General features: G+C 43.9%; 3 protein-coding genes across 7 annotated transcripts; 1 reads left to right on the top strand and 2 right to left on the bottom strand.

The window, feature by feature from the left end:
- Positions 1-2607: 2607 nt before the first annotated feature.
- LOC105934637 lies at positions 2608-11269 on the bottom strand. 4 transcript variants are annotated; one of them, XM_012874725.3, is made up of 3 exons: positions 8598-8792; positions 8410-8471; positions 2608-5290 (listed from the first exon to the last, which is right to left on the bottom strand). In XM_012874725.3, the coding sequence occupies exons 1-3, from the start codon at positions 8624-8626 to the stop codon at positions 2694-2696; spliced, it is 2688 nt and encodes an 895-aa protein (XP_012730179.2). In that variant the 5' UTR covers positions 8627-8792; the 3' UTR covers positions 2608-2693. The 4 variants fall into 4 exon arrangements, with proteins under 4 accessions (XP_012730179.2, XP_036002294.1, XP_036002295.1 ...); XM_036146401.1 differs by lacking the exon at positions 8410-8471 and having other exon boundaries at positions 2609-4550; positions 4620-5290; positions 8598-8791; XM_036146402.1 differs by lacking the exons at positions 8410-8471; positions 8598-8792 and adding an exon at positions 11195-11269 and having other exon boundaries at positions 2609-5290.
- si:ch73-335l21.4 (E3 ubiquitin-protein ligase-like) lies at positions 9010-10674 on the bottom strand. Its single transcript, XM_012874761.3, has 2 exons — positions 10101-10674; positions 9010-9372 (listed from the first exon to the last, which is right to left on the bottom strand). The coding sequence occupies exons 1-2, from the start codon at positions 10549-10551 to the stop codon at positions 9314-9316; spliced, it is 510 nt and encodes a 169-aa protein (XP_012730215.2). The 5' UTR covers positions 10552-10674; the 3' UTR covers positions 9010-9313.
- si:ch73-335l21.2 (RING finger domain-containing protein) lies at positions 11268-23585 on the top strand. 2 transcript variants are annotated; one of them, XM_036146415.1, is made up of 4 exons: positions 11268-11340; positions 17041-17305; positions 17417-17643; positions 22837-23585. In XM_036146415.1, exon 4 carries the CDS (start codon positions 22911-22913, stop codon positions 23577-23579), a length of 669 nt encoding a protein of 222 aa, XP_036002308.1. In that variant the 5' UTR covers positions 11268-11340; positions 17041-17305; positions 17417-17643; positions 22837-22910; the 3' UTR covers positions 23580-23585. The 2 variants fall into 2 exon arrangements, with proteins under 2 accessions (XP_036002308.1, XP_036002309.1); XM_036146416.1 differs by lacking the exons at positions 11268-11340; positions 17417-17643 and having other exon boundaries at positions 16467-17305.
- Positions 23586-24464: the final 879 nt, after the last annotated feature.

Genomic DNA, 24464 nt, shown 5'->3' with positions numbered 1-24464 from the left:
AACCTTTTATTTAATGGCGTTGCGCTGAAAGTGGATCTAACCGTTTCAAGTCCAAATAATGTTTTTGAGGTTCTGGGTAGACTCTGGATACTTTACCCAGGTCATCACAGAGATAAACTGTGGGGTAGGGGGTAGGGGGGAATTAATTTGGATGCTATTTTTAGCCTCTGCTTGATAAAAATGTGTTTTGATGAGTTAAAAAAAAATAGACTAAACCAGCAGCTTGGGATAAAGATTTTGTGGTATAGAAATATAGTAAAGCATAAAGCTTGAGAGTCTTGAAGTGATGGATTTAGGGCGACAGCTTCAGGACAGTTTTCCAGAGTCGCTGTTCTGTTGCTCAGCAATTATATAATTAAATTTTTATTTATATAGCTCCAATTCATGAAACATGTCATCTAGGCACTGGCTGAGCTTTCACTGCCACCAAATGCCATCTTTTATCCAATAGACATGAAAACTGGCTCTTTCTCTCCTGGGCGAGCCACGAAAGGAGCTAGTAGTCTTTTTACTTTTCTGTCACATAGAAAGTACTCCTGAATCAGTGCTTCTGTGCTTTTCGTGTCTCTGCTCTGTCTTCTCTAACCCCCAGTGGGTCGAGGCAGATGACCGTTCACACTGAGCCTGGTTCTGCTGGAGGTTTTCCTCTCCACTGTCGCCACATGCATGCTCAGTGTAAGCAACTCTCCACTGTGGACACATATTCATCCAGTAGGAGTGAATGCTGTCAGTCTGACTCGACACAATCTGCTGGGTTTCCTTAGGTAGGAAAGTTTTTATACCCATTTAAACAATAAACTTAACTTGACTGCAATCTGTGATTAACTAGGATCAACTCAGAGAGTAGTTTAGTAGTAGTAGCTGACTTTGAATCTGTCCGATTCCACGGAGTTGACTAATAAAATAATAATGTGCCCTGAGATCATATTTGTTGCGTGTTGGCGTTATAAAAATAAACTGAATTGAAATTAAATCGTAAATTACACCTTACACTGCCTCACAAAATGGACTCCCACCAATTGTTCTGCATTTCTTCACATTACAACCAACTGTATTTTGGTGGGGTTGTGTGGGATAGATCAGTACAAAGTAGGGGAAGATTTAAATGGGTAAAATATCCCCTTTAAATCTAAAACATCATCCCAAGCGTTAAACATCTCTCAGAGCTCTGTTCAATCTGTCACCCGACAATAGAGGATGAGACAACTGCAAGCCTACCCAGACATGGCCGTCCACCTGAACAGACAGAACGGGCAAGGAGAAAACAAAGCAGCTGCCCAAAGGCCCGTGGTAACTGTGGAGGAGCAGCACAGCCCCAGAGCTCAGGTGGGAGAGTCTGTCGACAGGACGATAATTGTCTCTGGGTTTATAGAGGTGGAAAGAACGCCTGTGGAAATTACCATCTGCAGTAGCCATGTGGGAGGCACAGCAAACGCGTGGAGGAAGATGAGACCAAAAGTGATGTTTTTGCACTACATACAAACGCTGCGTGTGGCGTAAAGGTGACACCACGCCTCACCCTGAACCCACCATCAACGGGTGAAACATGGCGGCGGCAGCATCATGGTCTGGAGACGCTTCTCTTCAGCAGGGGGGGACAAAACCTGACTCTAGCCAGATTGATATCGCTCCGCCTAGCTCACATACATCCATCTAGGACATCTCCCATAGAGTGATTTCTCCAACCAATTTTATTGTCCAGCCAATCAGGACGCAGGGCTGGAGTTTCATAGATGTGACGTAGTGGAGAAGCGACCGTGAAAAAAACCCAATGGCGGCTCGCATTGAGGAAGCAAGCGTTAACATTGATGCTGCTATTTCTTCCGTGTTGTCCAATCTACTTAATATTGTTTCAATAAAAGAACATCAGAGAACGGCTCTGAAGGCTTTTGTTGGGGGAAACCATGTTTTCGCCCTTCTCCCGACCGGATTTGGCAAGTTTTGTTTTCCGGGGCGCGCCCGTGGCAGAGCGGTTAGCGCGAACTTTGGAAGTTCGCGAGGGTGGAAGACAGGCGCTTTACCGCCTGTCTTCCACCCTCTTCCTGTCAGCTCACTGTCAATAAAACGCGTGGCACTAGAACCGCAAACACATTTAAAAAAATTTTTTTTTTAAACAGTTTTTTTTCCCTGCGTCGCTCTCACAGCGTCACGGGTTAGCTTCAGTGTGAGTGGTTGAAATAGCACGTCGATAAAGATGACAGACAAGTGGCTTATCCAATCATATGCAAGGATTTTTGATAAGCCCCAGCCTTCAATAAAGGCAATTCCTATGGAGAGGTCCCAGATGTATGTGAGTGGAGCTAGGCGGAGCGAAATACATCTGGCTAGAGTCAGGTTAGGGGGGACAAGGAAACTTCTCAGGGAAGGAAGGGTGAGAAAAACAAGACAATCCCAGCAGAAAGCCTGTTTGTCTCTACTGGCTAGTTACTCATTTAACCAGTTATACAGGCTACAGGAAAAACCATGAGATCAATGAAAAAAAAACTGCTGAAAATCATTATGCATGCATTTGTGTAAAGTAATTTGCACATCCTGTTACAAACCTGACCCAGAGGTATTTCCCCTTCTATGTTGGAGCATCATCAGCACAAAGAACAAAAAGCACAAGTGTTTTTTTTTTTTTTTGTTTTGTTTTTTTATACAAATTTTGGTTTATTGCAGTTGCTCCAACTGGGGAACATTTCAGCACCTTTCTATCGCCGCTCCACATGTGATTTACTCAGTGATTTGAAGGACATGTTGCCCGTGGACTTTCGGAGGTATTCTAGCTCCAGCAGATCGCTCCCTGCTTGCTCGCCCTCTGTGGCGGCGGACAAAACGTCGGACAGATCCAAACCTCCGCTGCCTTCGCTCTCAAAAAATAAATCAGGCATTGCTACTTCGTTGTCTTCCTTTCTCTCAACCCTCCCGCCATCTTCGTCCCCGTTGACGCCGGCCTCGGGGCTCCTGCTCGTGTTCTTCTTCGCCTCGTCTGATTCTGAGCTCCAGCCGTGCTCCTGTCCCGCGGTGGCGTTGGCGAAGGGCCCCGTGCGGCGACCCGCAGCCCTGACGCTGCTGAACGAAGCGCTCCCCAGGATGTCTGCGTACGTGACCGCCTTCACCCTAGGCGGCCTGTGTATGGCCGCGTTGAGGGTCGCGTTCCTCGCCAAGGGTCCGACGAGCTTTCTGGTGCCGGCTTGCGTCTGGTTCACCCGTTTGCCCCTCACCGTGCTGCTGGTGGGGCTCTTGAAGCGGGGCCCCACCGGCACGGCGGGTCTGTTTCCGCCAGCCGCCCTCGGCCCCGGCGGCGCGCTCAGATGGTCTCCGAGGTGCCCCGCTGAGCTTATGAAGGACGAGGAGGCTATCTTGGACAGCCGCAGTGGATTCTGGTCAGGATATGTCCAGCTGGTTCTGCTGAGAGCAAGCGTGGTCCGGTTTCTACTGGCCTGAAATCCTTGAAGAGTCCTGACCTTGTTGGTGGTGTGATTAGTTGTGAAGCTCCGGACTGACCCGTCTCCTCTCGCAGCGCTCGGCTCTCTGGTCGAGCTGCTCTCGCCGCCTTCTGGGCCGGTCTCGCCCCCCTGTTTGGACAGTCTGTGAATCCTGATGCGTTTGGGCCTGGAGATCTCCGAGCTCCTGAGCTCAAACCCTTTGAACCTCGGCCTGTGTGCGACGGACGCGTCTGCGCTCTCGGGTAAAGCTTTGGCTCCCTCCAGTGGTTGACTGCCGTATCCTTTCAGACCGAACCTGCCCTTGTAGAGCCTGAACCTGGTGTCAGTGGCGTTTCGCGGACTCTGAAGCGTCCCTTTGATTGGTGGAGCAGTAGATGCACTGCTGACTGGGGTTACAGGAGAAGGCGAACTAGTTTCCACCCTGCCCGGTTTTGCCAGTGTATTAGCAAAAGCAGGAGCTCTTTTCTGGCCAAAGCTATACTTTTGTGATAAATGGGGGTAAGCGTAAGAGAATCTAAACCTGCCGTTTTTCCCTTCATCCAGGCTGGGCCGTGTTCCCTCCGTGGAAAAGAGGCCGGACGTCTCCTTCACGGGTTTCCTCTCCGAGTTCGTGAGCTCATCGACACGATGGAACCTTTTAATGGACGGTCTCGGCTTGTAGTCTTGCGTCAGCTTTACCGGCGTTTCGTTGGCTCGGTCCAGCGGAGCGAATGTCTTTCTGCCATCCTGAGAGTGTGAGTGAGCCACAGAGACGAGACTTTTGTCGTCCTCTGCTGGAGCAGGATGCGGGAAACCTGGCGGCGGGGTTACGGCCTTGTTGGGGGTGGGATATATTATGACCCGAGGTCTACTAAAGCCAATTTGGGCTTGAGGTTCCCGCTTGTTTGCGTCTGTTCTGGTAAAATGATTAAAGTTCGAAGCATATCTGCTGTTTTCCTGCGCACCGGTCAGGCTTTGCTTCTGCGCCAAGCTCGCAGCATCTCCCTGTCCTCTGACAACGTCTCGTCCAACAGGCCTCGTCTCTGCGTAAACTTGAGCCGGAGACTCTTTAAAGAGATACGAATGGATGCGCTTGTGTTCGGGCGTCTCTCCGCTGCTAACAGAGTTTGGGTGTTTCTGGAAATTTGAGATGGACGTCAGCTTCTCGTGGCTTGGGTTTCGTTTGATAACACTTAAACCGTCGCCGAGTGATTCTGCACGACCCCAGGCCTGACCTGTGGAGTCCAGAGCTTTCCTCGGTTGCATCCCAGCTGCTCCACCCCGGACTCCGACCGCAGGAAGCTGATTAGTTTCCATAAAGTCGCTGCCGTACCCCGCTGGGGCTACAGGTTTCTCACTCTGGAGTCTACCAGTCTGGGATGGAAAAACAGAATACGACTTTCTAGCAGACGCATCTTTATCTGCCCTCGACGAGCCACTTGTCCAAATTTCTCGCTCACCGGCGGTTTTCTTCGGGTATTTAACCCGATTAATACTGGGGTTGTACAAATTTCCGATGTTTCTCTCTGTCTGAGGAAGAGCGCTGACAGGAATTCTGGATCCGTCAAAGCTTTGCCCTTCGTACAGGGAATGGGAGGTGAAGACGTTGCTTGCTGGCCTCATTCCACCTCTCTGCACCTTGGTTATTGTCACCCGAGGCCGCGTCTTATCGAGGCCGTTCTGAATGTAACTGAAGCTACCTTGCGTGAACTGCACAGGATGGGATTGTTGATTACTGATTGACAGGGAGCCACCCGGTGCTTGGACTTCACTTCCTTGAAACGGCAGACCGGCTGAGGAAGAAACCTGCTGTACGGTATTCAGCCGCCTCGGGATGCTGTACTTCACTCCCTGTTGGCCTATAGGCGCTGCTGGACTGGCTGAAAAAAGGCATATATGATAGAAAATATCAATAAATGCAGCAGTATGGGGAATAACCCTGCAAAAAACAAACAAATAGTAATTTTTTTTTATATATATATATATATATATATATATATATATATATATATATATATATATATATATATATATATATATATATATATATATATATATATATATATATATATATATATATATATATATATATATATATATATATATATATATATACACACACACACACACACAATTGTGTGAGTTACATTGTGTTTAAGTGTTCCCTATATTTTTTTTAGCAGTATATAAATGATTGATCCTCAAGTTAGTGATATTGCTGTGGTTAAAGTTTACGTGCACTCATCAGACTGGCTGGGTCAAATGTAACCACTAAAAGGCCAACGTGAATCTGACAGACTTTTTCCACATAATGATTAAAATGATAAAACATACTGCTTCAATGTAAAACTGCGACAAGCCGTGAATCAAGGTGAAAAGCTCGAAGTTTTTCTGACATAATCAAAAATGACTGAGAATACATACAGGGTCAAATTCATTCATTCACCTCCATTAATATTAAGATAAATGTTTTTTAGCAAGTTGCACCTCGGACACATGCTTTTCTTAGACACCAACTAGCGTTCATCCCCAATTCTGCCGGGAGATTTGAGCTCTTTTCTCTCCAGCAACGATGAGGTTCCTTTGAACTGGTTGGTTTCCAGTACTATCCAGGCTTTTTAAGTACAGTACACAAATATTTAACTGGGTTGAGGTCATGACTAGTGCCGTTTTTGTTTTTTTTAAACATGGTGCATTCGGGCAGCTCCTCAGGGCGGCATTATAAAGAGAGTCGCTCCAGCATGAGATTAAAAAGGCTTCAACAAATATTTTAATGGTGCCTTCAGCAAGTTTTTCTTGCTTTTATGCATGTGCGTTCAGCAGAGAGTTAGTCTCCCTTGCTTGGTGCTGAGAATAGGGGGATTGCTGTGCATTTTATCCTCCCCCAGAATTTAGATTTTCTGCACTTTTATTGGTTGGGGGACAGCAGGAGGAAGGACCACGTCCAAGGCGCCATTCATGCAAGAACTGGCCCTGGTTGTGGCCATTTCTGAATTGGAGGGCAGCTTAATTCTAATTTTATCCTTAAAAAAACTGGTTTGAATTGTTAAAGTGCAGTTCAGCCAAAGCTCAAGCCTGCCTAGAACTGAAAACTGCTGAAACACTGGCTCTCCCCTCCCGTCCAATAAAGTTTAACATCTCCTTGAACTTAAAGGGTGCTGACAAAGAAGGAGACTCCCAAATACCTCCCGGAGATCCATTTTATGGACAGAGGAGACAGAGATTAGGATATTTGGCTATGATGACAAGTAAAGTGTTTGAGGCTTGAACCAAAGAACACTGTGGCAGCTATCAAGTACAGCAGCAGCAGAGTCATGCTGAGGGTCTGTGCAATGCAACAGTAGCACAGGCAGTAAAACAAACAGGACGGCATACTGGAGAGACTGAGGCTACCTCCAGAATGTTGAACTGCGCCTCAGGTCATGAACTAGAGGGGAAAACAGGGCCAAGATCCCAAAAGACCACCAAACTAGGTTTCAAAATGGCTAATGCAGGCTGACATTAAGCTTCTGCAATAGCCCTGATCCAAGCATTGTTGAAAATGTGAGGCTTTTGGGTAAAAGCAGGGTCTGTTTCAGAAAACCAACTCATTTAAACTAACTAAAACACATTCCACTATGGTAGTTAGTAATTATATATATATTCTTTTTTTCCTCTTTATCATGTAGTAAAACTCAGAACATTGATCAAAATATCAGAGGGTGTGAGTGGGCATTATTGAGCCCACATGTGTAACTAGGGCCTTAGAGAAACAAATTGAAATTGAAAAGTTAATTTTGGTCTAAAAAATTGCTGATGTCCTTGAAAAAAAATAAAGAACTGCTCTTAATAATATATGATCAAAAGGCAAAAACTATTATTACAATAATTCCTGTGATGAGCTGACAAACATAAGATTGGAACTGCATCTCTCACAACAAATTACTTTTAGGAAACAAGTTAGCACATATTTGGATAGTAGTCAAATATCTTTCAAGTAAATCTAGGAAAGTGATGACTAATCTGCAAAGGTAAAAAAAAAATCTTAATAGAAAAAAAGTTTCAGGAACTTCATTGTGTTGCACCAACAAACACGTACAGCAGTTGTAAGAATTTGAGCTCTGGGTGCCGCTGCTTTACAACAAGTTGTTATGGACTCATTACTTAAAAAGTTTGCCAGTTAAACAGGGTTAATAGTCAATGTAAGCATAAGAAGTCCTAAATGAATGCAAAATGTTTTTCACACAACCCTAGAAGTATAAATTTAGTTTTCTTTATGCCTAAAGTTGATTTCAGGCCTTTACAGGTGAAGCAGCAAACTGTTCTGATACTGACTGAAAGCTTGGCGAAGGCACCGATAATGTTGAACTTTTGGAGGTTTTTGTACAAATGGTTGTCACTGAATAATTTTAAGGCAATGCAAAAAAAAAAAACAACAAGGCTGGGTTTTTAAAACCGACTCGCTGGCATCAACCCACTGTGAAAAGAGATGGAAAACACTTACGTTTTCCTTTTAGACACAAAGCACCAGCTCTTTGCTGGTCAATCCTGCTCACTTTATCATTGCTGTTTATGTACATTTTAAATTAAGTACTGAGGTATTTCCATTTTAATTTCCCCAATTGATTCAACTTTTTAAGCTTTCTGAAATCATTTATTTAGTACATCACTTTAATTTTATTCCCTATGCATGTTTGTTTCATGTAATTTCAAATTACTATAGAAAATTATCCGACCTTGTGTACTGTAGGTCGCCTGAGGTTAGACTGTACGTAACATAATCTGAATTTGACTTCATAATTGGACAGAGATGACCTGAATTTGAACTTAGTTGAATGTCACTGGGTAATTGGACCTGCGTATCTTGCGGCGTTCCTTATGATGCAATTTGTTTTCAATTTTCTGCTCTATAAATAAGTTGTACTTCAACATACAAATCAAAGGAGTTGCATAATTTGAATTCTTTCAAGAAAAACAGAATAGAAACCTTTAAGGCAAACGTGGGCCAGGTCATGCTCACCTTTCGCAGCGTGTGAACACATTATAATCAACACGACAGGTGCACAGATCACCGCAAAGAGTCTGCAGAGAGAAAACAAAACGCACCCTGAGGCCTCCTTTTCTTTCTCAAGGACCGACTCTTTGCCTTTAAAGGGCCATCACTGATTTCCTGCTTCAAAAAGCCTTAAAAAAAAAACAGCCTTTTACCTTGAGAAGAGAACGAAGGTGGCAGGCATGACTGGCAGTTTCCACCCAGGTTTGTGTGATAGTCCAAAGAAAGGCTTAAAATCAGGTGAATTTGTGTTTTCATCCGTCCCTGTTGCTCTGTGGAGAAGCACTGCTGCTGATTGGAGGCAATGCTGTTCACCTGGCTGCAGGTAACCTACTTCCTCCTCAGCCCCTCAGGGAGGAGACTCACGACTTTCTACAGCATATTACAGCTACTTCTATCACACCTTAATAAAAGCTTCCTTTATTGACGAGATTTTTTTTTTTTTTTTAGACATTTTTTCTTTTGTTTAATTCTGATTTTTAAACTTTCATGTTTTCTTTTTTGTTATGTTGATTCAAACAGATTTCCAAATGTATCTTTCGCTCTCAAGAAATCAAACAAGCGATAGATTATTTCAAACAAGAAGTAATTTATTAGTCTTTAAATACAATACGGTAAAATAAATAATAATGCTTGTCCATTAAAAAAATAAATATTAAATAAATCCATTTGGTGATCATCACAAGTATCCTTATCTGCCAGCAAAATGTGTTCCTTATCTAAGTGCCTCATTAGAATAAAGCGTTGAAATAACGATTAAGCGTTCATCTTGCCAGCAAGATTGCATGATCTTGATGATCTTGATCCAGTTCAGCTCCAACAATACATATCACATTATCCGGGGTACATAGTGGGAGGTGGGGGGTGCAGCTCAGAACATGTAGCTGGCCATCATGGCCAGGCTCCTCAGCTCAGTGTTGGTCATGCACTCTGTAGAGAGACAAAGGGAACAGGTCAGGAACTGGCATGAAGCTTCACAAGATGCCTGCAGCTTGTATCAAAGGGTTTTAGGACAATTTGATCAATAATGACTAGACTCAGTGGTTCAGTAAGAATCTACGTGGAGTCAGTTTTAAGTTTGTATTTTAGATTAGGGCTGGAAGATGTAGAAAAAAAGTATATCGATAAAATATAAATCATATTAATCGATATCGATAATTATCAACAGATTCAAAACATTTATTATAAGTGCCGCCCTGGCCATTTTATGCCGTTGCTTAGTGACCTGTGTTTAGATACAGGAGACACAAACACTGAATTCAAACTCCACCCTTTATTCAACCAAGTTTTTACCAAAACTGCAAGTTTAAAAAGAAAGAAAAAAGAACGGGTGCTGTCTGACAGGGGGCGTTTGTGATTGGTTGGGAGGATTTAATGACTGTAATATTAATCTACATGGCTAGAATGTATAAGGTGGAAAAAACTGTTATTCTATTGAACTTTTTACTGACCCTTTTTTTTCCTATCATCGATATACGTCTATCGGTCAATATATATATTGATATTGAATTATCGTCCAGCCCTATTTTAGATAAAAACACTTAAAATACCAAACAATTTAGTTTTACAGACAACTTCCTATAGCCTTTAAGTAAGATAGCTGAGTTTAAAAACAAACTGTATTTTAAGGAACAACTAATGATTAATCGCCTGCTTACCATCTTGTCTCCGCCGTGCGCTCTTGCCGCTGATCTTCCTCCAAACTTTCTTCCAGAATCGTCCTCCTCTGCGCCCCGCAGAGGAGTCGTTCTCCTCGGCTTCAGTCTCTGGAACCTCCCCCTCGCACTCCGGAGCTTCTCCGTCCTCCTCCTCCTCCGCCTCGTCCTCCGGGTCCTCCTCCCGGTCTAGGACCCCCGCGGTCACCAGCCGCTCCAGGGCGGACTCGTCCACCCTCAGCTCGGACTTGACGCTCCCCCGGGCGCTCAGCGCGGTGACGTGCCGGCACAGCGGACAGGCGATGCACCGATCCGCGCCCGCCGGCGTCGCCTGGCGGCTCATGGCCCGCAGACAGCGCTCACAGAAGGCGTGCTTGCAGTGGAGCTCCCGGGGACAGCGGCGAGCCGCGTTGTAGGTCCGGTAGCAAACCCCGCACTCGATCTCCGAGAACATCTCTGCTGCTTGCTGGTTCTGCTGCCGCGTCGGTGTGACTGATGCCGGACGGGATCCCTCCGGCGCCTTTTATCCCGACAACCCCAGAGGGATGAGGTAGTTTCGCCGGAACGGGGAGGGACGAAGAAGTTGCGTGACGCAATCGGAGCTGAGACTGTGTGGCTGCGTGACGTGACGGTTCTCCACGCGCCGAGTGGGGACTCTAGACTCGCCACGTTCTGCTGGTCCAGAAATCATGAAGGAACGCGCTTTTACGCATAAACCCAGCTCCTCTAGTATTCATTCAGGTTCATTAAAAAATGAAACAGACGCCTTAACGTCAGGAAACAGGGGAGGACGTCTAAAGAAATACGTCTGGTAATCTTAGAAACTTTAAAAAATGTCTAGGAACTGAAATAAAACTAAAATGAAATAGGGTTAGTAAGCTTGACTTTTCACATTTTTCTTCAGGCTCGACTTGAGCAATTCACATATAAGCTAAAATTCATATTTTCAACATTATTCTGTATACAAAGACACGTCCCGTTTTATTTTAATTTAAATTACAACATGTTTTTGTCAAAAATCTACTCCTCTTATAGCAACAAATTGCGTTGTTTTTTTTGGAACAGGTACGTCATGACTTGGCTCTCCTCTCAGTTACCTTTCGCCCTGGTTGTTGGGTGTTTCTCCAGGACTGCGTCATGGGTCAGGCCCAGAAAACTCCAACCTTCCCTCCGCCCTCTGTCGGCGCGTCTGCAGCCTGATCTCCTTTCTTGGTGATTTCCGCTGGGATCTGAGCCAAGCCAGGTCCCAAAACACGGAGCTCTCTCTCTCTCTCTCTCTCTCTCTTTCTGCGTGGGCGTGTTTGTAAGGCCTCTGCGGGTGACTGAGAGAGCGCATGTGTTCAACAATAATGTTTCTCAGATCTCATGTTCTTCCAGCGCCTTCCTGCCTTTTTTTCCTGCTGCGCTGAACTTACCGTAAGCCTGTTTAGGTCATTGCTCGTAGCGAGCGGAGTGACAGTAAAAAGGGAGAATACAAAAACAAAGTCTGTACTGTACACTTTTGGGAATTCATTTTTTTTCTACACTCCAGATTGGGTTTGATCGTTATTAATGTGTTATTGTATCATTGTATAACTAAGCACATTGTTCAATCCAGAGGAAAATTCCTCGTTTGTGTACCCTGGCAAATAAAGCCGAGTCTGCCATTTTTGGTTAACATGGATAAAGAAGGCCAGGGGACCTCCATAAATACATTTTGTTGAGCGCTTGGATTTTCTAGGAGTGCAAAATAAGATGCATTTAACCTGTCCAGGTGCTGCGTAGATTTCTTTATATTCTGTTTGGGTCATATTTTTCAATCCATTTAGCTTTTTTTCTGCTCTCTGTTCCGCTCTTTAAACAGTTACATCATGGAGGTGTAACCATGGTAGATCTAACCTCCGGCATGCCAAGACGTTGAAATGGCAGTAATAGTGAAGCTCAGGGCGTTTGCGGATGCATTTCTGCCTCATCTGCCAGCATTAAGGCAAAGAGGACAGGGAAATAAATGTTTAAGGCGAGGCAAATTTATTTTTATAGCACATTTCAGTAAAAGGACAACATAAAGTGCTTTACCTGATTAAAACATGCATCCATCCATCCATCCATCCATCCATTTTCCGACACACTTATCCCTGCTGGGGTCACAAGGGGTTGCTGGTTCCTATCTCCAGCGTTCACTGGGCGAGAGGCGGGGTACAACCTGGACAGGTCGCCATTCTGTCGCAGGGCAACACAGAGACAGACAGGAATGTTTTAAAAAAATTAAACGAGATTAAAAACATGGGAAAATGGAAACTAAAAGCAAATATTATTGATTTTAAAAAACAGTTGGACGACAAACTTGAATTGATGATGTTTCGGTAAAACAGTTTCACTAGAGCAGTTGAAGGCAATCCTAAACAAATGTGTTTTTATTCTTGATTTAAACTCAGGCTTTCCGCACTTTTACAGGTTTCTGGAAGTTTGTTCCAGATAAGTGGAGCATAGGAACTAAATGCTGCTTCTCCTTGTTTAGTTCTGGTTCTAGGTATGCAGAGAAGGCTGGAGCCAGAAGACCTGAGTGGTCTGGATGGTTGATACACTGATAACAAGTCTGTGATGTATTTAGATGCTAAGCCATTCAGGGATTTATAGACTAACAGAAGTATTGTAAGTCTATTCTCTGAGAAACAGGGAGCCAGTGTAAGGACTTTAGAACTGGGGTGATGTGCTCTACTTTCTTAGTCTTAGTGACTAAGCATTCAAAGTAATTCTGAACAAAAACGAAACATTTGCAATGATTGTGCAACAACGATTTGCACAATCGTTGTTGTGTTCAGCTGCTCATGAGGTCGGCTGCATGCCTGCGTACATCCTTTCCTACGTTTTTAACAAAATTCTGGTGACCGCAACGCGTTCATAATGCAGAATCCCGACATTGTTGCCGAAGGTAAAGGGCCTGCAGCTCCTGCAGCGAAGAGGCCTTTCTCTTTGGGACAAATAGCGACCGCTGACTGGTCATTTGCTGACAAGCCTCCAGAATTGATTGACAGGTGGCGTCACATCAAATGTCCAGTTTCATGACCCGGTTTGAATTCAGTTTACCTGTCAGACAGTCTACATTGTTACACAGAGGAGTTCACGGTGGAATCAATGAGGTGCCCAGGTACCGTGGCTTCAAAACAAGCTCAAATCATTATCCTCCACCGCCATGTCTGACAGTAGGGATAACATGTTTGTGTCTATAAGTTGTTTTCTTTTTACCAAATAAGGATCTTTGCATGGTGACCAAACGTCTCTACTTTGACTTTTGCATGGACACGAGCCGCCAGAAAGGCCCACGCTCTTTCACAAAGACTCCTGGGCAGGCGGTGAAACGTTTACAGCAATGCTGAGCAAGAGTCCAGTTGTAATTATGATTATAAATGCAGGTTTTAGCAGTTTTTTTCTTGGAATAATTGCTTTTAATTTTCACAACAGAATGATGGTAAAAGTCCCAGTAATATAGAATTTTAAATCAATATTTTTTCATTATGTTGGAAACTATATGTTTTTTTTTTTACATCATTATGCAGAAATAACATTTCTTCCTCCTTCCTCTTTTTTTAAACCTCAAAATAGACATAAAAGGGCGTTTCTTTAACGATGACAACATATTTCCTACAGTGAATCTTTATCAAAAATTATAACTTGTCTTTTTTTTAAAAAGGCCAGGCAACATTTTGCTTACAGTCCGCTTGAATTAAACTCTGAACGAGTTTAATTCAAGCGGACTGTAGGCAAAATGGCTCTTTAGACTGTAAAGGTTGCAGGCCCCTGCTCTATCCAGGTACATTAACACTAGAAGTGCACAGCCAACAAGCAGAAACTAACGAGGAACATGCAGCACGCATCAGAGATCTGATTTTTAACCTCCTTGAGTGCATAATATTTTGACAAGTGTCCAGATGGAAGGAAAATTTCACCCAGTATAACAAAAAGTGTTTCTGAACAGGATTACCAACTATAGCTTTGAGCCTGGTTGTGCTTCGGTTTAATTTGTTGTGCTATATGGCTGGATTGAAACCTGAGATGCGTTTAGACAAACCAGAGTTTATTTTAGAACCATTTAAAACTAGCTAAACTTGATCAGCTCTTTCCATGGGTTCTGCCATTGTCTTCGTTGAACAGGTAGGGGCTTGTTTTAGGTGTAGCCCTGGGATTTTTTTTTTTTCTTTTCATATTTTTAGATTTAATAAGAATTTCACAGTCTTGCCTCGGGGTAAACCTTCTGAACATCAGGGTTGGCAACTGTCTTGAATGCTTGAATGAATAACGCTGATCTCCACGGAGTTATTGGAAAACGCTTTGGAAATACCCTTAGAACCCTCACTGCATTGCTGGGAAACAGCGACCTGGCTCCCCAAATCACCAACACTGAGTTCTCACATGGCTTTCATTCTTTTTTGGTTTTTACCAACCTGGCCGTTGTTTTTAGTTGATTTTTATATGTGAAGCCGAAGAACTTGTTTTCTATTTTTACCCCTTTCACACCCTTGTGTACCGGCTTACGTAACGCTCCTCCCCAGTACCGTCTCCAAATTAACTTCCTTCCTTGAGGGTTCAAATAAACAGTCACGGATGTAGGAAAATAACCCCTTTTAAGAGTTCCGCTCCCATTAGCATAATTCGTTAGAAGTCTGAGGTGGAACAATTGACAAACAAAGCCTTGCCCGTTTTTTTGGGGTTTTTTTTTTTCCATCTCAAAATGTCCCACTACCACCACTCAGTTCAGCGGAAGTTCACTGCCACACCTGTAGATTTTCTCCCATTTTTAAAAGACCATAATGATAATAGCATAAGACAACAAAAATACTGTGCCATCGTTTAAAAAAAAAAAAATAAGATATTCAGATTCACAGAAATTGGCAAAATAATTTAAAAGATGTATAACATGCACATGTACACCGTGTAAAAAACACAGGGTGCAAGAAATAGAAAAAAACCTGTGCAAAGAACAGCAGGGATGTAAATACTTGTCGAGTATGTTGGGAGCAGGGATGGTTATGGAGTCTAATGGGTGCTGGGAGAAAGGATCTACAATAATGCTCTTTTGTGCTGGTAGAGGAGGCATTATTCTGTCACTTGAGGAGGCCTAACAGAGACACAATGTGAGAAAAGGAAGCTGTACAATATGGCAGCATTGTGGAGTTCTGCTGGCCTTTTTAAGCTGTAGCTTTATGTAGCTTACCTGACTCCGCCAGATAGATTTGCTCCGCATATCCATCTGGAAACCTTCCGTTGAAGTAATTTTGGGAAGGGGCGAAAATACTGGTTAGCTGATTGGCCTATGTTGGTGATAGACGGGCCAAATAAACCAATCAGATTCGTCGTCGCTCGTAACAGAGCGACGACGAAAACACAACCACAAGCCAAGCTACTCTTGCTGCTGCAAGTAAAGGCTCGTTAGCTCAGCAGAGAAATACTCTGTAATTCCGATAAAACTTGCTCGATAGCCGCGCTAACGCTAGTTTCATCGGCTGAAGCCGCCATGTTCTTTAGACTGAACTGACGCGCTTCCGGTTGCGTCACACCGCAACCTGCCTCAAAGCCAACGCTGATTGGACGTTCGTTTGGTGAACGGCTCCAAATTTTCTTTAACGGAGAGTATCCAGACTGATCTGCGAGTGAAACCTTGAAACCTCGCGAGATCAGGATGGTCTCACGAGGCTATTATGTAGCCACAGCTACATAAAGCTACAAAGCAACATTTATTTTCATAGATTAAGATTTTTCAAAATCAGGCTGTGGAGTAGATTATGAATAGGGGGGGGGAGGGAGGGAGAAAGCCGGAGTAGTAGACAGCTTCGTCTGATGAAACACAGAACAGCTTTAGTCAGGCCAGGTCTTAAAGATATCTGATTTTGTCATCACAAAATCACAAAAACCACACGCTGAAAAGATGTAAAAGACTGTCTGCCAAACGGATTTTTCTGATTTTTACAGTCGCGTGTACAGGGTTAACTTTGATTTATCCTTTCCTCTCAATAGAACCTGACACAACTTAAAGAAACAGGTTATGAACTATTATGATAGGGAGAATTGTCTCAGACAATCCAAAAATAGGATCCCATCAAGTGTTTAAATGAGTCAACACTCGTGGTTTGTCCAGACCAAGCAGAGTAAGCATACAACGGGCCTCTCCTGAACAGCTTGTCCTGTCTTTTGCAGCTGTTAGAATCTAACCTGTTTACGTTTATTGCTTCCTGCGCTAAACATGTTACGTTAGCGCTTCCTTTTTGGTCCTCTTGACTTTTGATCTCAATACGAAATGTTCCTTGTCTTTAAGTGGGGCCTAATCTTTTCACTGATCATATGTATACATGTCTGAAACAAGCACAATGAACTTGAAACTGATTTTTTCCCCCCTTTAGTCACCAGTTTACATGTTTTCTTATAATGAAAATCTAGATATTAACGCATTGAGTGCTTTGTGATAGGTGAGGCGAGGCAATTTATTTATATAGCACATTTCAGTAACGAGACAATTCAAAGTGCTGAATATTAGCACATTAGGAAAATATGATGTGGTGGAAATTTTCCACGTTGTACTATCTTGAGCATTTTGATCCCTCTTCTTTTTTTTTCAAGCTTATAGTCTTACACCCGGTTCTTGTCACAGAACCGGCTACAGGAGCTCTGGACCCTGTTTGTAGACATTGACCTGATCAAGACTATGTGAGCCAGAGTGCTTTAGGTTAAACAGGACGAGCAAAACTTCCCAATAGCTCAGTGACATGTGATTATCTTAACATCAACAAGACTACACCAAAAAGCAGATGTCAGTAGTCAGTCCCTAGTTTACGCTGTTAAACCACAACACGCTGACTGTGAGGAACCACAATAGCATAATGTGCAAGCTGAGCACTTTCAGTCACGATAAAGAGACTCCAGATCTGTCAATCCCTGTCCTTTGTGTCCCGGTTACCTTCTCATCACCAAGGGTTTAATTACTACTGAGGCAACCGAAGAGACGCCTCATGAGGGACCAGACGGAGGAGAGGAGAGGAGAGCAATCGGGTGCGGCAGAACACAAACCAGGAGGCTCAGACTCGTAGCGTCGGAACATCAAAGCGCTGGCTTGAAGTTGCAGAGCCGAGATCTGTCCCGGCATGATGAGATTTGCAGATAGGCGTGTGTGAGTAAAAGCACCGATGTTGGAGAGAGGAATCAAAGGGATCTCTGATCAAAAAAACACTCTGCTGCAGGTACGTTTCAGTTTATCTGATTTTTTTTTTTTTTTTTATACGTCACAGCTTCAGATAGTTTAAGAGCTCCGAAATCAGTCACTGTTTCTTTTTTGTTTTGTTTTCCTGTAGAAAAATGAAAACACTACCTGGCGTAGTTCATTTGGGGCTCTGGTTGCACAGACGTGTTGCTGAAATGTGAGAGGAAAGGTTTCAGGTTGCCATGGGACGATACAAAGGAGACCCCATCTCCGAAGCAACAACCCCACCTCCCACAACCACCCTCAGCCCAAGAGCGAGCAGAGATTGGCTTTTAGCTGTTCCCCTGTGAAACTGGGAAACAAACAGCAGACACAGAGGTGATGATCCGAGCAAAGCAAATCTACTGACAAGCTTACGTTTCACTCATTTCTGCCGAAATGTAAAGGATAGAGGCTACTTTATCTGGCCATGAGGCATGTGTGTCGCCCTGAAACCTGTTTTTGATAGTTTAAAGTCAATGAATTTATTTGGAATTACAAAGTTTGATGTTATTTTTGAAATGCCAGAACCTTTACAAAAAAAGGTCTCGTTGTTCTTATTTTGAATCTCAGCGCGGTGTGGCCTCTAAAAAGTGACACCAACCACGCTGCAGTAGAGACTATTCACATATAACCAGGGTCCGAAATGAACACTCAACAGTAAATTTTCTGTTTGGCGAGTAAATTTCAGAGGGCTAGCTCCCACAGGGCGAGTAAATGTTTATACTAAATGAGTCATGTTTTTTTAGTCATCATTTGGATGGAGGCTTCTTTAAGTTCCTCTGCTTTCAGCTCGTATTGACAACAAACACACACGTACACAAACCCTTGCACATGATGTGACGCAAGTACCACCTCATGTCCGTTTGCTGACAACTAGCGTTTAGCTCAGGCTAATTATGTAGCGGGAATATGTGGAAATATTTAGCACGAGTTAGTCAGAATTAGTATTTTGTCCGGTACAAAATATGCTTGGCTGGTTGATTCTTACATCTACCGGCCAACTTGGCCGGTGAATCAAGGAGTTATAATTGGACACTGCATATAAGATCATCTCTGACCAACCCAATTAACTCAAATCAGATGCAAACCAAAAATACAACGCTAGGCAAATACATGGAGTTCCCAGACAGAGAATGTGTTTATCTAGCTTTTGTTCAATAAAAACCGAACAGATTTGTAATACTTACGACTTAACTGACTTTATGAAATATGAACAATAAAAGCTGAGTTAGTTTTGTTTTTTTTCCCTCTAGATGCACACACCTGTAATATTTGCCTGAAAATATCTAATTGAAGTTGGTTGCTGAGTCGACAAATAATAAAAAAGGTGTGGCTCCAGGAAGGTCTCCCTAATCTAGCAGAGGTTTACCTCCTGTTGTGGTCAGTCATATCATCAGACTCATATAATTGCCCTTAGTCTGACCCCTCCTTTGAGGCCATCAAAGGGAGACTCCACTAGGAGCTAAACCCCCAGACAACAAATTCTGGTATTATAGAGCTATACAAACCCTCCATGATGTTAATAGGGGCGAATAATAAGAGGTATCTTACATATCAGACACTAAACATAGTCCACGCATATCAAATAAAAATTAAAACCAACATCTTGTTTATGTTTGAGTATCATTGTGTTTAGTAATTTCCCAGATAAACTTAGTTACCTCAGACTGGCTTCTCAAACACGAGTTAATATAGTCTGTTCAGACAGTTCTGTTCAGACATGTTGCTTTGTAAAAGACGAGACAAATCCCCTTATTGCTTATGTAGCAAAATTGAATCAGTGACTGGGAATCTTTTTGCTTTGGACAGTCATCTTGATGCGGCTCATTGGACCTACACCAAACAAAAGCCTCAGCATCATCTGTTTATTCAGTGTGGGCTGGTGATTCGTCATTGAATATCAGGTTCTTAAACCAGGGAGGGGGTTCTCAAACTTTTCGTGGCCACGTACCCCTTAGCAGCGGTAACATTTTTTACCAAGGGCCCCTTTAGATTCCTCATGCTGATAGTATTTTTTAAACAGAGTAATATTAGAGATTTGGTGGAGATTAGATCCTCATTCTCGATAAAGTCAAACTCCGTGTAACTGCTGTCATACTTCCTAATTTTAGCTGGTTTGGCTTTTACCTTACTTGAAGAAGTGGGCAGAGTTAAATATTTGTTCATTGTGTTACTAAAATCAATCCTGACGCATCCTCAGCAGAGCCTCCTCAGGCTCAACAACATGCGTTTCACTGACCCCCAACCCGTGGTTCACGGACCCCCGGGTGTGCCGGGGATTTCAGTTTGAGGGCCGCTGCCTTAAACTATATCTCATTCAGTCTATGATTGCTTATCTTTAGATGACCGGAACCTATTTTCTGCTTTTTTTAGTTGTTGGTGATGAAGAACATTAATGAAACACAGCCCCAACACTAGTTATGCCTGTAACATAGCATAGTGCAGACTACATTATAAAATAGCGCAGAATAGTGAAGGATAACATGATGTTGGATGACAAAATAAAAACAAAGTGGGCTAACAGTTTAGGATAACATAGCAGAGCATAGGATTACAACATAGCACAGCTTGCAATGACATAATAGCATAGGCTAACATAGCATGACATATGTTAGCATAACATAGCAAAAATAATACACCACAGGAAAGTATAACATGATGCAAAATAACATGACAGAGTCGGATAGGCAGGCGTAACATATAAATTGATATTATTTATGATTTTAGTATTATGGGTTATTAGAGTTAAAACACATTAAAACAGTTAAAATGGGGACTAAAGTGAGCAATAACCTTCAGCTGGAGATACCTAAATGACTTCAGATCACGCGTCAAAGGGCTTTTTTCCCCTCTTAGCCATTGGTCTTCTGTGGGGCAGGGGAACTTCATTTATTTATTCTTTGCTTTCAAGAGTTGTATCATTTTAACAGGGAGTTTTCAGCTGTTTATTTCTTTACGTTACTTTACATTTCCACTCATTTTCCAGTTTTTCAAGAGTTTTGTTTGTTTGTCTGATCTTTGAATTATTTCGCCATACGCATGCTCCTAAATGAACAGATGAATCTGCGTCAAATGAAAAAACATCAAAGAAAGCTTGGCAGAAACACATTATTTAATTATATCTTTACAGGTTATCACCAGCTGATGACCAAGACATGGTTTCATGCCAACGTCTTTGAAAAATCTATGAACTGTGTCAATGAGAACACTTGAAAGACAGAAAGTTGTGTTTTAAAGACCAAAAACAGTGATTGATGAAGAAAAAGAAGTTCAATTAAAGCCGCAAGCGGCATCGAGCGGCCCTCGCAGCCAAGCGCCGCTCCGGCCTTGGCCACCGCTGGGATTTGCGCACCGCTGGCCGCCCGCCAGGATCTCGTTCATGTTGATTAGCTCAGAGGGGTAACATAGCGACTGCTAACAATAAAACATGACACTTCCTGTTGTCAGGGGGCGTGGTCTAAGTGATATCATCATTTGACCATTGGATATTGTAGAAGACCCGATGATGATCAATCAGAAAGTTTGGTGCCTCTGTGTGTTTCTGTGTAGGAGATATAGCAGTTTTTCCTGTTGTCAGGGGGCGTGGCCTAAGTGATGTCATCATTTGACCATTGGATATTGTAGAAGACCCGATGATGATCAATCACAGAAAGTTTGGTGCCTCTGTGTGTTTCTGTGTAGGAGATATAACAGTTTTTCCTGTTTTCAGGGGGCGTGGCCTAAGTGATGTCATCATTTGACCATTGGATATTGTAGAAGACCTGATGATGATCAATCACAGAAAGTTTGGTGCCTCTGTGTGTTTCTGTGTAGGAGATATAGCAGTTTTTCCTGTTGTCAGGGGGCGTGGCCTAAGTGACGTCATCATTTGACCATTGGATATTGTAGAAGACCCGATGATGATCAATCACAGAAAGTTTAGTGCCTCTGTGTGTTTCTGTGTAGGAGATATAACAGTTTTTCCTGTTGTCAGGGGGCGTGGCCTAAGTGATGTCATCATTTGACCATTGGATATTGTAGAAGACCCGATGATGAACAATCACAGAAAGTTTGGTGCCTCTGTGTGTTTCTGTGTGGGAGATATAACAGTTTTATGTTTTGTGGCGAGTAGGTGAACTTTGACCCCTGCTAACGCCCCTTCAAAATGCTCAAAAACTCACCGTTTTGATAACTTTTAATTGGCCATGCCTTATGATCAGACTGACGGAGTTTTAAGCCGCTCGCTCGAAATCCCTAGGACGAGTTCGATCAAATACCAATGCTGTAAACGTCAAAAATGAGGTCAAATTACGACTTTCAATCTAAAATGGCCGACTTCCTGTGATATTTGCACTATGACGTTAATTGTAAATTCTGAGCGTCTTGCTTAGATCTACAACTGTACAAAATTTCATTACTCTACGATGAAGTAAGTGAATAGCAAAGGGTCCTTTGAAAATTTCTAGGTGGCGCCGTTGAGGCATTTTTCTTTTGATTTTTGTGACGACCTTAAAATCCAAAATTTTTAAACAGTCTTCTTGCATCCGCCAAGTTTGGTGAGTTTTTGAAAATGGTAAGGCCCCCAAAAAGGCCCCTCTTTAGGGGGGCAGAATAATAATAATAAGAAACAACACAGATACAATAGGCCTTCGCAGCGCTTAGCTGCTCGGGCCTAAATATTAACATACAGTGAACTAAAATTCTAAAATATGTGACTTTCGGACAGCGTTCATCCTGAGCGTGACCCTTTTTTATCATGTTCTCTTCTAGTTCAGGTTCCTCATTTTTTTAGCACACTCTGCAAAATATGCTGCCATGGTAGAAGACAAGGACAGGACCGAAAAAGAGTGAAAAAGTGACCCAGTTCTAAAAAAAGATGTTGAACGACCTTCAGAACACCTGGAGGACTGTTGACCAAGATGTTTCTCAAATATTACAAGAAAAGTGGACAACTCACAAATTAAAAATTTTACATTTTTGCGCAACACAGTGCAAGAAAAATAATGAAAGTCCTGAGATCTGTCGAGTAATTCAAAGAAGCAAAAATCACCGTATTCTTTTTGTTGCTCTCAGATTAGCAAGATTTGTACCAACTTGTAAATGGGATTACCAGTTCCAGTAATTGCAAATCTTCAGTTTAAACCTCCAGTTTTTTTCCGGTCTTTTCTTAGGATTTTACGTTCCCCTTATCAGTTTTCTCAAACTGTTTGTACTTCCCCTAAATGTTTCATGTTCATGCAGTCATCCAGCTGCTCCTTTAGATGACTAAACAAAAAACAAGCGTACGTGCCCAGACACGGACAGACATTTGGGAAAAGGTTTACAGTGACTTATTGCTTTTTTCCCCTCTACATCTTGTCTTTTTTTGTGTGTTTTACTTTACCCCCACGTTGGGTGTGTTGGGTTAGTGGGGGAGAATGCTGTGACTCATGACTTGAATTTGCTCTTGTATAAACAAAGACGTTATTCAGGGGGAGAGGGTGCTGGTTAGAAAACTCTTCCTGAAAGTTTTTCAACCAGAGATCATTATCAACAATTTTCTCCTTACAGATTCCCCCAGTTTTCGCAAAGGCTTCGTCCGCGACTTCTCCCAGAGTTCAGCTCCGTGCGGCCGTCCTCCAGGCATGCCGGGGGACGTCGTCGCGGGGTCCCAGCAGGGGGAGCCGGCTGGTGCAGCGGCCTGCCCCGGCCCCGGGGAGGCCGTGGATCTGGAGTGTCCCGTCTGCTACCAGGAGTACAACCAGTACAACAAAAGCCCCCGCATGTTGGAGTGCCTCCACGTTTTCTGCACGGAGTGCCTGCAGAGGATCCAGCTCAGCCCCTGCGACCCCGCCGACCCCCGCCACGGCCCGCAGGCCATCCCCTGCCCCCTGTGCCGCCACTTAACCCCTCTTCACGCCGGCAACGCCCTCGCCCTGCCCTGCAACTCCCAGATCATGTCCAGGCTGTCCCACGTGGCCTTCCGCATGCCCGCGACGGTGGCCACCCGCGTGGCCACGGTCACGCAGCGAGTGGTGCTCTCGCTGGACGGCGGGGCCACCAGCTCCAGCTCCAGCAGCAGGGACAGCCGCTTCATCATCCTGCCCACCGTCAGCCTGCAGGTGCAGCAGATGCACCCGGGCAGGCCGTACGGCGCCGCTCCCGGGCTGATGGGCGAGCAGGGGGTCATCCAGCAGAGCAGGAGGACCCTGCTGTGCGTGCAGCTGCTGGCGGTCGTCTTTTGGGTGCTGTTTGTGATCACCTGCGTGGTCGGCGTGGTGTTCGGGCCGCATTTCTTCAACAGGAAGTTTTAGCTGGTGGGCGGGCGGGAGGGAGGGAGGATGTGTGAGTGCGTTTCCATTTAGACTGTGAAGAGCTGAAATTATTGTCGAATGTACTTAAATACCTCAGAGTGGATGGTGGCTTTTATTGCCAGATATATATATATACATTTTTTACATGGATGAAGAGCTCCCTCTAGCGTCAGGTGAGAACAACATAATCTACACATCTGTCGTTTGCCGTGGTCGGCCGCTTTATTAGACGCGCTTTGCAAGGTGCCAGCAACACACCGAGAAGATTTTGGTCTAAATTCACACGGTGTCATTCAAATAAAAGCTGCTGCACATGCGTCTGCTGCTCATCCTCGATCCTGACGGTGCTCTGCTCTGCTGAGGCCGGGGTCTCATGAGAACGTTGGAGACCAGAGAACTAATTTACATGTTGAAGGAACCGGTTTGTTACTATTTGAGCTGTGTGACGTGGATTATTATCCGGCTGGGAGTAGCCATCCAGGTGGCCATCATACAGGGATGCTCAGCACCGATAAGTAAGTAGGCTGTGAGGCTAAGATGTTTGATATGTGCCAAGAAAACAACCCTCCCGCGCCATTAGACCACCTCCACTGGCCTGAACTACTGAGTCAGGGCTTAATGGGTCCGTGCTGTCATGTGGTCTACTCCAGACTCCCCGCATACCAGTCGGAATGTGGCAGCTGAAATTGAGACCCGAATGACCACGTGCCACGTTTTTTCAAAACTGTCATTGGCCAGTTGCACTGAGCCTCTGTGAATGTGGCCTCAGCTTTCTGCTCTCAGCTGACCAGGAGTGGAGCCCGGTGGGGTCCTCCGCTGCTGTAGTCCATTTGCTTCAGGGTTGGAAGTGCTGAGCTTTCAGAGATAGTCGTCCGCAGGCTTTGG

Source organism: Fundulus heteroclitus, chromosome 14, assembly GCF_011125445.2.
Source record: "Fundulus heteroclitus isolate FHET01 chromosome 14, MU-UCD_Fhet_4.1, whole genome shotgun sequence".
In the NCBI taxonomy this organism is placed as follows: domain Eukaryota; kingdom Metazoa; phylum Chordata; class Actinopteri; order Cyprinodontiformes; family Fundulidae; genus Fundulus; species Fundulus heteroclitus.
The sequence above is the reverse complement of the archived record's forward strand: the minus strand, read 5'-3'. Positions and strand labels throughout refer to the sequence as shown.